This window comes from Manis javanica, chromosome 10 (genome assembly GCF_040802235.1).
Source record: "Manis javanica isolate MJ-LG chromosome 10, MJ_LKY, whole genome shotgun sequence".
Taxonomy (NCBI): Eukaryota; Metazoa; Chordata; class Mammalia; order Pholidota; family Manidae; genus Manis; species Manis javanica.
Genome location: NC_133165.1, coordinates 85,104,420 through 85,120,845, shown reverse-complemented (window position 1 = coordinate 85,120,845; position 16,426 = coordinate 85,104,420). Strand labels below are relative to the sequence as shown.

The 16,426-nt window shown below is 38.2% G+C and overlaps 1 protein-coding gene across 4 annotated transcripts in view; it reads left to right on the top strand.

Moving 5' to 3' along the window:
• Nucleotides 1–585: 585 nt before the first annotated feature.
• Nucleotides 586–16,426, top strand: part of EIF4B (eukaryotic translation initiation factor 4B) — a 30,172-nt gene continuing 14,331 nt past the window's right edge. For 3 of the 4 annotated variants that reach the window (XM_017669852.3, XM_017669850.3, XM_017669849.3), the window contains exons 1-6: nt 586–809; nt 8,223–8,360; nt 10,397–10,605; nt 12,569–12,685; nt 14,222–14,276; nt 14,907–15,041. In XM_017669852.3, coding sequence (XP_017525341.2) covers nt 797–809; nt 8,223–8,360; nt 10,397–10,605; nt 12,569–12,685; nt 14,222–14,276; nt 14,907–15,041 — 667 coding nt within the window. In that variant the 5' untranslated portion in view covers nt 586–796. The remainder of the gene's footprint in view (nt 810–8,222; nt 8,361–10,396; nt 10,606–12,568; nt 12,686–14,221; nt 14,277–14,906; nt 15,042–16,426) is intronic. The other variant, XM_017669851.3, reaches the window with a different exon arrangement.

Here is a 16,426-nt window from a genome sequence, read left to right as displayed (position 1 = left end):
AGTTACCAAAGGGAAAGAGACTGCTGAGGGTGGGTGGGAAGGGAGGGATAAGAGGGAAAAGGGGCAATGATTAGTACACATACTGTAGGGGGGCCACGGGGAAGGCAGTATAGCACAGAGAAGACAAGTAGTGATTCTATAGCATCTTACTACGCTGATGGACAGTGACTGGTAATGGGGTATGTGGTGGGGACTCGATGATGGGGGAAATCTAGTAACCACAATGTTGCTCATGTAATTGTATATTAATGATACCAAAATAAAAAAAAGACATAGAAACAGCGTCTATGTTTATTAGAAAGGATAAGAAGCTCAGTGTCATTTGTAGTAAATGATTAAAGTTTTTTTAAGTTACAAAAAAATACGAATCTTCCCTTACAAAAAAACAATTGTGGGGCACCCATTCTGGGTTTCAGGGCTCCTCCAATTGGTATCAACTAAGTGGAACCGTCCCGCCCCTTCCGCTTATCCCACCGGCAGGAAGTCTGCGGATCGTGAGACTCCGCCTCGGGCTCAAAGTCGGCCCCTCGTCTGCACGTAGGCCTACGTAAAGCGCGAGGGGTTTCGCGACAACCCAGGCCCCACCCTTTCGGCCAAATGTCGCGCAGGTCTTTCCGTCGGACGCCGCGCCACCTCCTAACGCTGCCCTACGAACCTAGAACAGCGCCGCCCCGCCTCCGGTCTCCCTCCTACCCCACCACCCCCTCCCAGTTTAGCGTTTCCTAGCCCGACGCGCCCGCTGTAATCACGTGATTGCCTCATCCGGGTCCTTTGCGTTTTCTCTCCCTCTCCCAACATGGCGGCCTCAGGTGAGTGAGCTGCTGAGCGCGGCCAAGGACCGGGCTCCGAAGCTACTTTCCGAGCCTGATCCACAGATTCCCTGGAGTTGGGGAATGGGCGGCATCGCTTGCCTTCGTATTTTGGGGCTGCGGCAGGCGGGCAGCTTGGCCGTGTTAGGTTATCGCCTTGGGATGTTTGGGGGGAGGGGAAGGACACCTTCCCTTCCCCCTCACACCCTTTTCACCCCGAGGTGCGCGAGGTTGGTGTGGGGAGTAATGGTGGACTCTGGCTTGAGCTGGATAGAGGAGGAGGCGCAGAAATATCTGCGGGAGGCGGGAGGCCTTCTCATAGACGTGAAGCACTGTGCCCGCGTGGAGGAAGGAAGGAGGCGGTTGGCGCGCGGTTGGGTGCACACTAGCCTAGGTCTCGGAGGCGCGAGGCCGTTGCGGACGTGAGTGCGGGCAGGGGGATTAAAGGGGGAGGTCAGAACCGAGCGCATGTCGTGGTGGGGCGGGAGAAGGCGGCGGGACGCGTGCGCGGTAGGGGAGGCGAGGGTAATAGAGACGGGCGCGCCTTAACAGCACGCGAGAGCCCAGATGGGAAGGTTTTACGCATCTGTATTGCTTTCATTTATGTCCTTCCACTTTATGCTCTTCCCTGGTTGGAGTATATTCTTTCAAGGGTAAATGTGTTAAATTTGGAGGTTGAAGCTACTAGAGTTATGTGGAGGCGAGGAATCCAATGTGCGCCCACGTGTTGGAAGAGGAAGCAAGGGGAGACCTAGATTTCTGGTCTCTCCTTCTTTAATAAACACGTAATTACTGAGTGCAAACCATATGCCAGGTACAGTTTTAGGTATTGGAGATACAGTGGTGAGCAAGATCAGATTCCTTGACAGTTTCCATTTTGGTTTAATCATAGCTAGTGTTAGAGTTTGTTTTTTTTTTTTAAGAAAACTGCACAACTGTTGGGTGCTTTTAAACATTTCGGCTGGATGGAGTTGATTTCTTTTGTAGACTTCATTGGGGGAAGGATAATCACTGTCATACAAGCTTTGTATTTCCAGTAGACAGCAGTGAGTTGTGCGACATTTTGTAGCTTTAATTTTAGGGGTGGAACTTTTTTATCCTCCCTGGCACGATCTTGTATTCTACAAAAGGTGGTATTCCTTCTATATCTGAACACTCAAATTACTCATCAGGAATTTATCTTCTCTATTATTACACAGGGAACTGTATGTCTTTGGGAAATGTTGAGGGAATTGAGGTGTATTTGAACAGAATACCTTTTATTGGTGTAGCACTTGACAGTGGACTGTATTTGTGTGGTCTCATTTAATCCTCCATGAGATAATGTCAGCAGATCGTGGTGTTGTCTCCCAGCTGAGGCCAATGAAATTATTTGTTCAAGGTCACACTGCTTTCAGGTGGCAGAGCAAGGTTCAAATCTTTGAGACTCATGTCTCTTTTCTATTATCAACCTGGAAATAACAGGGTTGGCATTCATGTCATCCTAAGTTTGGGCAGCATCCCAAACACTTCATCTGAAGTAAAGTACTTACATGTTCTGGGTTTGCCGTTTTGACAACTTTGTGTCAAAATTTTGTGAAAAGCCTATATTCCCTTTCTCTTTAATTTAGTGGATTTTTAGAGGTGGAAAACATGTTAGCGATCTGTATCCTTGAGTGAAAGCTGAACTGGTTAACGGGATTTGTTTAGTGAGGTCCCCTTCTTCTGTTCTTCCTTGGAAGCCCTGGTCTCCTTTAATTTCTGTCCTCACTTTGAATCTTTTCCAGTTCCACTGATTTTGTTGAGTGAACAATTTTCCCAGATGACTGGATTAATGAGACTTTAAACTTCTTGGATTTTCAGTATACTTGATGGTGCCAAGTGTCTTGTTCAAAATAGATCTAATATTTTCTTGGTGAAAGTACATGGTAGCACCTAATAGACCTTTTTTTCTGTTACATGAAACCAAAAAATTCTTTGCAGCAATACCAGTATCCAAGTGACCCATAACTGCCCTTCAGTAACTGAAAGTGTGCCAAAGCTGATTACTGGGTCTACTCTTCTAGCTCGAGGGATTTGTTATACACAGGTTAACATTCTTTTGAGACTACAGTGCCTTAAAATTGGGAAGATCATACGTATGCACACAAGGTCTTTCATTTCCATAACACTTCAAAATGCCATTATATTTGACATCATGTTTGCGAGTAATTTTTACAGGGAGAAAATGGTGTCTTTAGATTGTTCTCATACAATGCTAACCCTTGTACTTAAACATAATTCATATAAAAAAATTATATGCTGTTCACATACAGGTTTCCCCAGCAATCTGAAAATAGAGCATTTCCTAAACCAAAATGGCCTGTGTAAATTGAAGGAGGAGTTACCATTAATTTATGTAGAAAAATTTTTTTGTGTTCCCAGAAGCAAAAAATAACAAGGTTTTCTGATGCCTTAGTACACATCTTCCTAACAGATGCTCACACGCATTTCAGAGCTCTGGCAACTTACCGCTCAGATGCTGAATGTAATTCCTGGGGAAGGAGCTTGGTGGGGCTGCTCTTGCAGCGCACGGGTGCGTGTTTCCTTTGTAACAAACAACACTATTTTCACTTTGCGTCTTGTTTTGTTGTAAAAGCAGAAATCCTCTTCAGATTTCTTTGGCTTAGGAGAACAGGTACTGCAGTTCCTTTGTAAAAGCAAAGAGGCAGGAGATGCACGTAAGAAAGCAGGGGGTTACCTGCACTGCTTATTTTCAAATCCCATCCTCTACCAGGCCAAGACTAATTTAGCCTTAGGAAAATTAAAGGGCAAATACAGAAGAGTGGGGTCAAAGTAAAAAATACAGAGTTTTTGTAAGTAATGTCACTTTAAAAAATTGTGTATGTACTTATGAAAAGCTTTGAGATAGGTGTAGTTTGCACACCATATACATATAGCTTGAGATGGAATACCCTACTATTTGTATTAGTCTCAGAACATCTAGAATTTATTCCCTTCGTGATGGGAAAAAGTGTTCAGAATTTTTTTAAATTTAACCAAGTGCTTATTTGTAATTAAATGTGTGTGTTTACATTTACAAGAGCACACAATGAAGTCAGTTTCTTAGACTTACAGTAGGTACTGCTATGGTCCTAAAGGCAGGACGATGCCCAAAACAAGAAGTTATCCTTGAATTCTTACAGCTCTTCTCTTACAGAGAAACTCCCAAGTACTTTGTAGTGTTTAGTAGCATGATATTTATTAGGCTTTTGCTGTATATATATATATATATATATATACACACACACACACACACACATACATTTATTTGTTTATTTATTTATGTAAATGATCAAATTAAGTGTCTGGAGAGTTAAGGAAAAAGTAATATGGCATTTTCCTCAGACTGTGTCAAGATGAAGAAATTGGATGGAGAAGAGGTCATGTAACTAACTGAACATGGGGGTCAAGGTGGTGGAGCTTGTAAATCCTGACTTAATCTTTATTTTCTGCTCTGCTGGACTATAGCAGTGAAGGTGAGGCCTCGAGATGATGCTGCATTTTATGAAACATCTTTTCACGGTTGGGTTCTAAACCACAGTATAATTAGTGTAGTTCTAGGCCACTCTGGTATTTGGATGGATTTATTGCATTTATACACTGTTTCTTGAAGGAAACATTTGTTAATCATTAAATAGTTTTTAAATATGGAGAATTTGGCAGGAGCCACTTTGCAGCCGTTTCTTCTCTCCCCTCCCCACCCCTCAACCACTAATCTGTTTTTTTGTGTGTGTTTACCTGTTCCTAGCATGTCATATAAATGGAATCATACAGTTTGTGGACTTCTGCTACTAGCTTCTTTTACTTATCATGTTTTCAGGGTTCATCCATATTATAGGATGTATGAGTACTCATTCTTTTTATTGCCAGATCCGTTGTATGGACATTACATTTATCCAGTCATCAGTTAATGAACATTTGGATTGTTTCCAATTTTTTGTCCATTATAATTAATGCTGCTATGATCTTGTACATGTATTTATGATACTTTCTGACTTTCTTAACCTATAGTTACTAAAATACTCAGTAAAGTAGATAACTCTATAAAATAAGTGGGACTTAGTCTGTCAGGAACTAAAATTAAGAAAATTTGTGACAAAGCCTCATCTGAATGTTAGGAGCTCCATGAATTCCCTTTCCTAAATAAGATATGCTGGTTTCAGAAAGATGTAGAAGTAGGGCTGCACTGTGCAACAAATAAGCTTTTTTTCAAGGTGTCCTCTTGAAATAAAGAACCAGCAGCCAATCTAGAGAGCAACATTTCTTTTTGTTTGTCCTTTTATTGACTGGTGTGAAAACATCACTTAGAACAATGGGGGTAGTTTTGTCTCACCCACCCAGGAGCTGTTGGGCTGTTCTTTGGAGGCGTTTTGGTTGTCCTAAGGTGAGGTTGCTACTGGCATCTGATGAGTGGAGGATAGAGATGCTTTAGACATCCTGCAGTGCAAAGGACAGCCTCCCATAACAAAGAATTACCCAGCTGAAACGTCAGTGGTACAGAAATTGAGAAATCCTTAAGAGTTACATTGAGTTGGATTTTTGTGTGTCTCTAAAAGAAATCCTGTTTGTTTATTAAGTCCATAAATGTATTGTCTCTTATTAAGGACTTGTCTACTTACCGTTCGGAAAAATGCTTTCTTTTTAAGATCTTTTATTTAACTTATATGAGTATATAAAGAGCTTCACAAGTACCTAGGACTTGTTCAATAAATTAAATTTATAACTGAGTCAGCAGGCAGTTAAGAGGATTTAATAAAATTTCTGGGATGTGTGTTTTTCCCCCCTTAGTCCATATTGGTTTGTCCTTAAGAATTAGGGACACTTTCTGTTTGTTGTGTAAGGTAGTTGCTTTTGTAAACAATTCGCATGATATTTAAAGAAAATGAAATAACCAGTTTGGTCATTGTGGCAAGGAGTTGATAGACATGGAGCATTAAACAGTGACTTGCTTATAAAGAAGAAAACACTTTTGAAATCTTAAACATGTAATGGGCCCAGATATTGGAGGAACAAAGGGCATAGAGGATTTAGAGAACATCATTTCTATCAGTTACTGGATAAAATAGAATGGATGGAGCAAACATTGGCACCCACTTCACATTTATCAGTTTTACTTTTTAAGGTAGTTCTTTTAAATCTGCTTATGTTGTGATTGAGTCATTGTTACTGCTAGATTTAAGGAAAAGTGACTTAGAGATGTTGTGAAAGAATTTGTCTTTCTGTAAATGAAGACTGTTTGTTATCCAACAGTGATTTCCCCACCAGAAGTGTTTGGAAAGAGCAATAACAGAATTAGAGGGGAGTGGGAGATGTATTATTTGAAGACATTCTCAGCCCTTTAAGTTTTATAGGCATGCTGTTTATTGTTCTTAGATTTTAAATAACATTAAAGGGGAGAGTATGAGACTTGTTTGTGAAGAGTCAAGGGGTGATAGTTGAGAAACCCTGATCAGGAAAGTTAATTTAAGCCAAAATCAGACCAAAGGGCAAAGTAATTCAAATTTTGCTGTTTTGGTATTAGATATGTATATAGAACCAAGGGGAAAGGGATACCTTAATCAAATTCTTGTAAGTTCTTGTTTAACTTGATCTCACCTTGTGGACTAACCACTAGTTCTATTTTTATTCTCACAGTGGTGACCAGACAGGTTAGTAACTGGGTATGTGCTGATGGTAGTAGGTTAAACTCCAATAAGGGTAAGGATCTCTAGCTAGCATCACACTTGTCCCAGCATTATTTTTGAACTAAAAGATAAAGAAAAGACTGTAGTGTGTAAGTGTGGTGTATATACTGTATAAGACAGTATATAAAGTATATGTGTAACACTGTAAGTTTTCTGCCTCAGAGGGATGCTTTATGTCTTGTTCAAATTAGGCCATTGCATATGAGATAGGGGCAATATTGATGCTATATGACCCAACCTCTGCATAACTGCTTTCTTTAAAAGCTTAGAACAGATCCAACATATAATCTAGTTAATCATAAATAATACTTTAAGAGCAGGATTAGTATTAAGTCACTTGCCCTTGAGAGAATCATGGAAAGTTCACATTCAAAACCATCTTTTCTCTCTATTACTACAGCCAAGTTCATCTGGTTGACACGTTGAGACCATAATACTTCAGGTTCTTACGTATCCAGAAGGCTGTTCATGACATTCATAGCAAAAAGGTCATCTTTATTTCCTGGAAGTTACCAGTGAGAAAGCAACCTACAGTTAGGCAAATGGTTGTGTCGTGTTACAGATTCTTAGTCCTCTTTGATTGAAAATGAGATAGAAATTGGAAAGTGAGGAGGAACTCACATGATTATAAAAACCATGAAACTGATCTTTGTTACAACAAAGCTGCTTTTTCCTTATCAAGTAGTGGCTGTTCTCAGGAACCAGTTCTAGAACTTAAGTTAGTCCTTTCGTCTCTTCTGCATTAGCTGTTGATTGGTGCCATCTGAAATTCTGAGAACTAGACAAAGAGCTGAGATTAGTCCACTAAACGGGGCCAAAGATTTCATAACCACAAAAAATACTTAAATGTGTCGGTTCTTAAAGATCTTATGTTTTCCCTTTAGTGTCACATTTTCATATGTGGGTCAAGGTAGGGAACAAGATAATTTTGTTTCTCTAGAAGGCAGAGAGATACCACGTATATGAGTTACCATATGGACACTTTCAGATGGCAGTGAGTGCAGTATTTTACCATGGTTACAATAACCTGCCATAGAACTAATAGCAGGCTTCTTGGAGGCTGGGGCTCCTGTGGGAAGAACCCTAGACTTGGTGTCGAAAACCCTGGGTTTAATTCTAGCTCTGCTACCTAATACCTCTGTAACTTTAAGATCGCCATTTAACTTGAGGCTTCCTTTCCTTCTCCGTAAATTAATAGTAATGATTCCTACCTCACATGGTTCTCTTATAAGACTCAAACAATCCTTATGTCATCCAGAATATGTTACCAGATATAGAGATTTTGATTTATTTCTTTGTATACCAGGAACAAAGAATGTTTTAAACATAAATAGTTGCTAAATTTAAAATCTTGAATGATAATATGAATGAATATAGAAAATGTGTGTCCCTCTCCATCCCAGTGTTGAAAATCCTTCTAGACCCTTTTCCATACATAGGCATAATGTGTGTTTAAACAAATGACACTGATAACACTACATATTTTGCACCTTTTATCATTCCTGTTCAGTTTTCTTCCTGTCCCTGTATATTGTGCTTTCTTCTTATTTGTATCTGCATAGTATTCTTTCATTTAAATGTGCTATAACCAATCCTTTTGGTGGCCCATTATATTACTTTCTTAGTAAATACAAACAGTAGTACATTGTACAACTCTTTAAATGTCTGAGTATTAGTGAATAATCTTTCTCTTGCCTTTTTAAAACAGCAAAAAAGAAGAATAAGAAGGGGAAGACTATCTCCCTAACAGACTTTCTGGCTGAGGATGGAGGAACTGGTGGAGGAAGCACCTATGTTCCCAAACCAGTCAGCTGGGCTGATGAAACAGATGACCTGGAAGGCGATGGTAATTTAAATTTTCCATAAAAATGCTTGGAATTTTTGTTATCTTCTAGAAAAAAACCTTTTTTGTAGTATTGACTCACATTTGTAATTTGAAAGGAACTTATGTTTATGTATTTCATAGAATGTTAGGTTTATACTAGAAGTGTTTATGGTAAGGACTGAAGTGATTCAGGAAAGCTTAGTGTTATTTCTGGCTCTTGCATATTCTCAGGATATTGTCCTTCTAAGCCTCATTTTCTTCATTAGAAAAGTAAGGACTAGATTCTTTCCTTTTAGGGCTAAGTTTTGTGACGTCCAAGTCAAGCAATGATTTGTTGTTAGTATGAAGATAGAGTGTCCCTGTGTAAACAAAAATAGTCTGAGGAAAAGGAACTGTAATAATAATTCTGGTGGGAAAATACAGAACAGTCTTTGAGGTATCATTTGGACAAACTCTTCCTTGAAGAAGTAGGAAAGAACTATATATAGTTACTGTATATAACATAAATCTTATCCCTCATTTTTCCTAAAAGTTTTCATTGCAGAGTGAGAAATATGTTTTGTGATCTGTTTCATAATAAGATAATACCATTAGATCATACTTTCCATAAGTGTTGATACCTGAAGTGCAAATTTTTGGGAAATATTATAGGGCTAGAATGGGGATAGGGGTAGGGGTTGGGGGGGTTGCCTTGTTTTTGTTTGTTTGTTTTTTTTAGTTTTGGTATCAATCTACAATTACATGAGAAACATTATGTTTACTAGACTCCCCCCTTCACCAAGTCCCCCCCACATACCCCATTAAGTCACTGTCCATCAGTGTAGTAAGATGCTGTAAAATCACTATTTGTCTTCTCTGTGTTGCACAGCCCTCCCTGTGCCCACCCCTCTGACATTATATAAGGCCTCCTTTCTTCTTCCCCAACCTTCTCCCTCCCTTCCCACCCATCCTCTCCAGTCCCTTTCCCTTTGGTAACTGTTAGTCCTTTCTTGGGTTCTGTGATTCTGCTGCTGTTTTGTTCCTTCAGTTTTTGCTTTGTTCTTACATTCCACATGTGAGTGAAATCATTTGGTACTTGTCTTTCTCCACCTGGCTTATTTCACTGAGCATAATACCCTCTAGCCCCATCCATGTTGTTGCACATGGTAGGATTTGTTTTCTTCTTATGGCTGAATTATTCCATTGTGTATATGTACCACATCTTCTTTATCCATTCATCTACTGATGGTCACTTAGGTTGCCTCCATTTCTTGGCTATTGTAAATAATGCTGCGATAAACATAGGGGTGTATCTGTCTTTTTCAAACTGGGCTGCTGCATTCTTAGGGTAAATTCCTAGAAGTGGAATTCCTGGGTCAAATGGTATTTCTATTTTGGGCTTTTAGCGAAACCTCCATACTGCTTTCCACAAAGGTTGAACCAGTTTACATTCCCACCAGGGGTTGCCTTGTTTTAAAAGGGGAGGATAATAAACCATAAAAAAAAAAAATACTTCTCTAGCCAAAAGGTAGAATATGAGAGTTGTCAGTAGTGGTTAAATCCATTTGGAGTGAGAAGGACCCAGGTCTGAATCTTAATTCTACCAGGTTTACCATCTTACTTATCTACCTGTGTGTGACCTTGGGCATGTTACTGAACCTTCCTGAAATCTGACTTCATTTTCTGTAGAATGGAGAACAACTTTACAGGATTGTTGAAAAGATAAGATGGGATATAATGAATATAAAGTATCTGGCACGTAGTAACATGCCATAAATAGTATTTTCCCATTTCTTTGCTGCATAAGGAATAAGTTAACAAGATGCTCTTAGCAAAAGCCTGGCCTTTTTAAAGGCCTTGAAATGCTTAGCAACAGAGAATGTAAATATTGAGTCTTTTGGATTGCTGTTCTGATTCTAACATTTCAGAAGCATTTTCTCTTTGTAATAAAGTACCCTTACTAATAAAACCCCACCTTCTTTATCTTTTTCTTTCCTGATACAGCTTATTTAATATGTGGCACTTAACCTTGGGTCCTCTCATTCCTCTGATTTTTTGTTTCCACTTTTCCATCCTAGTTTCAACCACTTGGCACAGCAATGATGACGACGTGTATAGGGCACCTCCAATTGACCGTTCCATCCTGCCCACTGCTCCACGGGCTGCTCGGGAACCCAATATTGACCGGAGCCGTCTTCCCAAATCACCACCCTACACTGCTTTTCTAGGGAACCTGCCCTATGATGTGACAGAAGACTCCATTAAGGAATTCTTTAGAGGATTAAATGTAAGTATAAAGGTTTTAATCAGTTAACTAGATGTGGAGGGTAGCATATTGGTACTGACAATCTCTGAATTTCTGTGATGAGAAAGATTCTGAGGTTATATTCTAGACTTCAAAGAAACATATGTAATTAAGTGGTATTTTGGCCTTTTGACTAAGAATGTTCTTATCCGACAACCAGTCTTATCAGCAGAATTAACAACCTTATTTATAACAGGATCACAAAAACCTATACCATTTCTCATTAAGAAACTTGAAAGGTGATGTACCCAGTTAAATTTTGAAAGGTGGAAAGGAAATTTCTCTGAACTCAGCCATTCTGCTAATGACATTCAGGCTTACATAACTAAATCACCTCTTACATTTTTTTATATGAATACACTTAACTGGGCAGATGTAGTTTATGTTAAAAGTTACTTAAGATTATAATCAAGTGTTCTATGAGCCTTATGTCATGAATAATGTAATTAACAGTGTTTATAGGCTTGCTCTAAAATCTTAAGGCAGAATGTTTAGAACTGATCTTTAAGACTCCAGAAAAATGAAAAAGTGATAATAGAGATGCTCAGAAGTCCATTTTTCCAAGCTTTTGACTTAAAAATATTTCTGGTGTCTTCGACATGTTTCCTTAAGACTTTAAATATGAAAGAATGAGTAACGGTTTCCAGTTCTATTGCATTTTTCTCCAAAGTCTTTACCAATGATAAGACATTTAAAAAATACATTTCTTCTAAAATGTGTTCCCTCCTTCATTCTTTATGTAATTTTTTACTTTGTTCCTAGATCCTATTCTCTTCAGTTGGCCACCAACTTCTGTAATTGGCTTTTCTGGTGTGTTTAGTTTTCACTGTCACCTATGAGTCTCCTCTGTATAATTACGTAGTACAACTAGAAGGCTGACATGTCTCTTACTTCATTGTAGTGGCCTCTTTCTTCTGCAGAATGTTAAATAACCTGTGGCCTGTTTAGGCTTTTTGCTGTCTAGAAGTGGTCTGTGGCTATTTCACCCTTTATGTTGTTCCTTTTCCTACTGTACTTATAAGTTGAGTAAAATGGAATTAAAAAGAGACTATAACAAAATCTATATCTCAGGAGCCAGAATAAAGTATCAAATCAGTGATGCAAAAGATAAAGTTGAATATATGCAAAATAATAAGAAAGAAAAAGAGGTAACCACAAAGGGTAAGGAAACATATGGAAGACACCAGAAATATGGCAAGAAAATAGTCAAAACTATTTGAAAAAGGTCCTACAATTGGAAGTGAAAAGGGCATATCCTGTTGTAAACAACTGATAAAAATACCAGGGAATGTATTATGAAACTTTAAAGTAAGAATCCTGCAAACTTCAAATTAGAAAACACAAGCCAGGTTACTGTGACTTTTTTCCTTTATTTCAAAAAGTAAAAATTCAGTGGTTTGCCATCTCAGCAAACCACTGAATTTATCAGAGGGAATAGGACTGTTGGGGGTTTACAGTCTAGTGTTTGACTCAGCCAAGCTATTGTTAAACTATTGTACAGCTATTATAAATATATGAAGACAGTAATATTCATCAGATAAGGTAAGGTCTCCGAAAAAAATCTGCCCGAAAACTCTTTCGCAAAAATAGAATTAAGTTTCTGATATGAGAATTGGAAATATGTATTAAAGCCAACTACCATGTAGGCATAAAGAGATGACTAAAATAAACTAAGTGTAGAATGAGGCAGAAGTAAAGGATACAAGGAATACTCTGAACTCATGTCAGTGTTTTTTTAAGGGTTATGTTCATGTTTAAATTGAAAGGGTTTAACGGGGCGGTACAGTGAGGTCTGTTCTTTTCTATCTCTTTGCAGCAGTTTTTCTCCTGGAGAAAATCAGGTTCTTGTGTATTCAGAGAAATTTGTTGCATGTACAGTGGTCAAAAAAAAAAAAAAAGACAAGAACACTGAAGTGGGAAATTTTTTTTTCCTTGATTCCTTCAGATCAGTGCAGTGCGTTTACCACGTGAACCCAGCAATCCAGAGAGGTTGAAAGGTTTTGGTTATGCAGAGTTTGAAGACCTGGATTCCTTGCTCAGTGCCCTGAGCCTCAATGAAGAGGTAAAGAAAATAAGAGTGGGGAGTTTGAGCTGTGATAACTAACAAATCCCATGTTTATCAAATGGATTATTTTTTAGGTTGGGTCAGTAGCTCTTTCAAAGATTTCTGTAATATCTGCAAAGAAAAGTCTGGACTGTATAACTGCAACACTTAACATTTTACATTTAGCAAGCCACTCCTCACTTTAGATTCACCAGGCCCCAGTAATTTCAGGGAGGTACTTAGGTAGCAAATGATGGAAGGAACCCACTGCTACAAGTGCTACAAGTCTTCAATAGAAGCTCAATTTATTTGTTCATTCACTGCATTGCCTTAGCCACCGTGGCTTTGCTTTTTCAATTTTATTTTTTTATTATAATTTATTTTGTTACAACCTTATTTTATTATACTTAATCTGATAGATCAAGGCAGATAGAAAAATCATCTTCGTTAGTATAGTATTAAAAGACATCTCATAGTGATTAGAATTCAACCTTATCTAAGAATCAAAAAGGCTCTTTTCTCTCTTAATTCCAGAAACCCCTCATTTGTTGAAAGGGGATTTCCCATGCCATTGTGGCATTTTTTGGTCCAGATCTGCTATTTGACATTAAAATCAACACCTTATAAAATAGTTTCTCATTATTGAGTACAGCCATGATAAGCTGAAATAAATGTCAGCTAGGAATGATAGCGCTTGAGTTAAGCTAAAGTTCTTCAGTTTTTCTTCTCAGATAATTTTTAAAAATTTTTTGAACATACTAGTTTTTAACTCCTCGGTCTAGATAAGAAAAAGTATACCCATACAGTTGTTATTATCTGAAGTCTGTTAGATTAACTATTACCTAAAATGTCATGGGCCAGAGTTAAGTATTACTTAGTATTTGGGGATTTCATCATAGTGGTATTTAATATAATTCTGAGTGTTTTTAACTAAAATTCACTGTTACCCTTCAACTGTAGATTCTACTATGAAATGAGAAAAAGTCAGAAGTAGAATTAATTGGGTTCAAAATATGTGAATAATGATATGGGAAAGGGAAGTTAGAGGGTATCCTGGAGGAACTGGTTTAGCCAAAGGTATATTAAGTAAAACAACTTGGTTGTAGACAAGGCCATGTTTTATGCATTTTTGCTGGTGCATAGTAGGGAATTTATAAATGTTTGAATAAATAAATTGCTCTGGACCCAAATAATGCCTTTTATTTCGCTAGTTGTCTAGAATTGTTTTCAGTTTTATAATACTTGGTAAATTGCATTTGACAGTTCAAATGTTAATTTTGTTCTGTGAAATTTAGCCCTGTAAAAATAGTAAGATAATTGACCTGATGTTCATTTAAGCCCAACATAAATTTGTTGGTTTTAGGGGGTTATTTCAGTGTTGAAGTCTTCATAAAGGATTCTTTAGCCAACAAATTGGAATGTTGGCTAGATTACAGTGTTTTTCCTTTATCTTCCTTCCCCCAGTGCTTCTGCTATGCCCAGACGTTCAAGGTCACTCATGGGATTTGTGCATAAGGGGGCAAAAGGTTGGTTAATATGGTCCTATGCTCTCAGTCTCTAGGTAACAGGAGAATCCGAGTGGACGTTGCTGATCAAGCACAGGATAAAGGTAAGAAACTGATAGAAATTTTCCTGTTTTGTTATGGTCCTAGGGTGACAAAGCAAAGGTGCCCTTTCCCAGAAATTTTAATAAAGGTAGATAGCAGTAGGCCTACCTGAATCTAGGCAGTAGTTGCAATTAAGGATGATTTTGCCCCCACAGGGGACATTTATCAGTGTTTGGAGACATCTTGGATTGTCACAGCTGTGGAGAGTGTTGCTGACACCTGATTGATAGAATCCAGGGATTAATCCTATAATGCATTACACAGCTCCCCACAACAGAGAATTATCTGAACTGAAACGTTAGTAGTGTTGAGATTGAGAAACTCTGATTGAACTAGATAAATATTTAATAGATTAGGTACCTGGGGACACATTGGACCTATTCTGTGTATATTTCAGGGCTCCTGGCCTATACAGAAGATGAGACATAAGCATTAAACCAGTAGAACTAAATGGGGGAAAGTGAACCACTTGGTTGAGATGAAGAGTGCACTTCTGGGGCAGCCTTGTGGTGATGTGATACAAGAAAGAAATAAAGTATTTTGACAGGGGAGTAGGGGGGCCTCTTCATATGCAAAGCATGGGAACAGGCTCCCTGAGCTAAATCGTAGTTTCTTCCTTAATGTATCTGTAGACAGGGATGATCGTTCTTTTGGCCGAGATAGAAATCGGGATTCTGACAAAACAGACACGGACTGGAGAGCCCGTCCTGCCACAGACAGCTTTGATGACTACCCGCCTAGAAGAGGTGATGATAGCTTTGGAGACAGTAAGTGCATTCTTACCAAACATAAAGTTTTTGGTGTGGGAGGGAGCTGCTGTTTGGTAATAGGACAGGTGTATTAATATAGATGATAGATGATAACAGCGGATAGAAAGAAGGAGCAGTAGATGGTGGGAAAAAATTTTGGTAATACCCAATATAATTGATACGTGCAGAAAAAGGAATTTCATAAATTCTTAATTTTTTTTTAAAAACCTTATCAAACAGAGTAGAAGGGACATTTCTCTTTTGAAGGCAACTGTTGATAAAGAAACCCAATAGATTCTACAAAGTAAGGTACTTGAACTAACAAAAATTCTGCAAGATTGCCGGGTTAAGTGCAGTACACAAAAATTACGGTACTAGTGGCAAACAGTCTAAGTGTAATTTTTTTAAGATAACAGAAAATCCATTCACTTTCAAAAATACTTAATGTCCCTATGTACCCAGTACTGTTGTAAGCTCAGGGTACAGTAATGAACAAAACAGACAGTCCTGTCCCCGTTGCACATTCTTTGGGGGAGAGAGACAGAGTACAGATAAATAAAATGTAATTTAGAGAAAGGAAATAGAGAATGTCATGGGGTAGGAGTTGAGGTGTATTACAACATTTACATACACCACCTAAATCCAACAAAAGTTTTGTTGAAACATGGGGAAAATTATGCAACTTTATTGAAATAAATGAAGAAAAACTCAACACTAGTTATTTTTTAAATGGAAAGAACCTACTATTCAGTAAAGAAATGACCTTCAATAGTGGAGTGTCCATGTAATTGAATACTTTATAGCATGATATACATGTCACAAGGATAAAATTCAAAACCTGTTACGTTGAGGGAGCGAAATGTGAAAAATTTGAAAACCATCATACAGTTTAATAACTAAGTAGTAGAAATGTATGCATAGTAATATAATAACCACCCTCAAAGATAAAGGATACCGATCAGGGGGAATCCTTTTGCTACATCTGTTACATACTACAAACTTAAAAACAAACATGGCATAATATTGATATCCTCTAATCCTAAGAAACTAAGGTTCCTAAGTCTGTTATAATCGCTCCTGTACTTCCCTGTATGTGCAAATGCTTTGTAAGTCAAAATAAATGGAAAGAACAACATACATTCACAAAATTCGGTGGCACACCTATTGAGCTCTGTACCAGATACAGTTGAGGAAGCAGTGATAAATGTTTGAAGAGAGTCCTCCTCAGCCTAGTAAGATGTAGGAGAAGGAAGAAGGGATCAACTTGTAAATCTGACTTTCCAACCTGACATTTTAAGAATTACCATAAGTACTTGACTTCAGCATTTACGCAAGGAGTTCTGTTGTTAACAGGAAGAAATGGCTCTTGAAAGAAAAAGCAGATAGACCAAGGATCCTGTTTT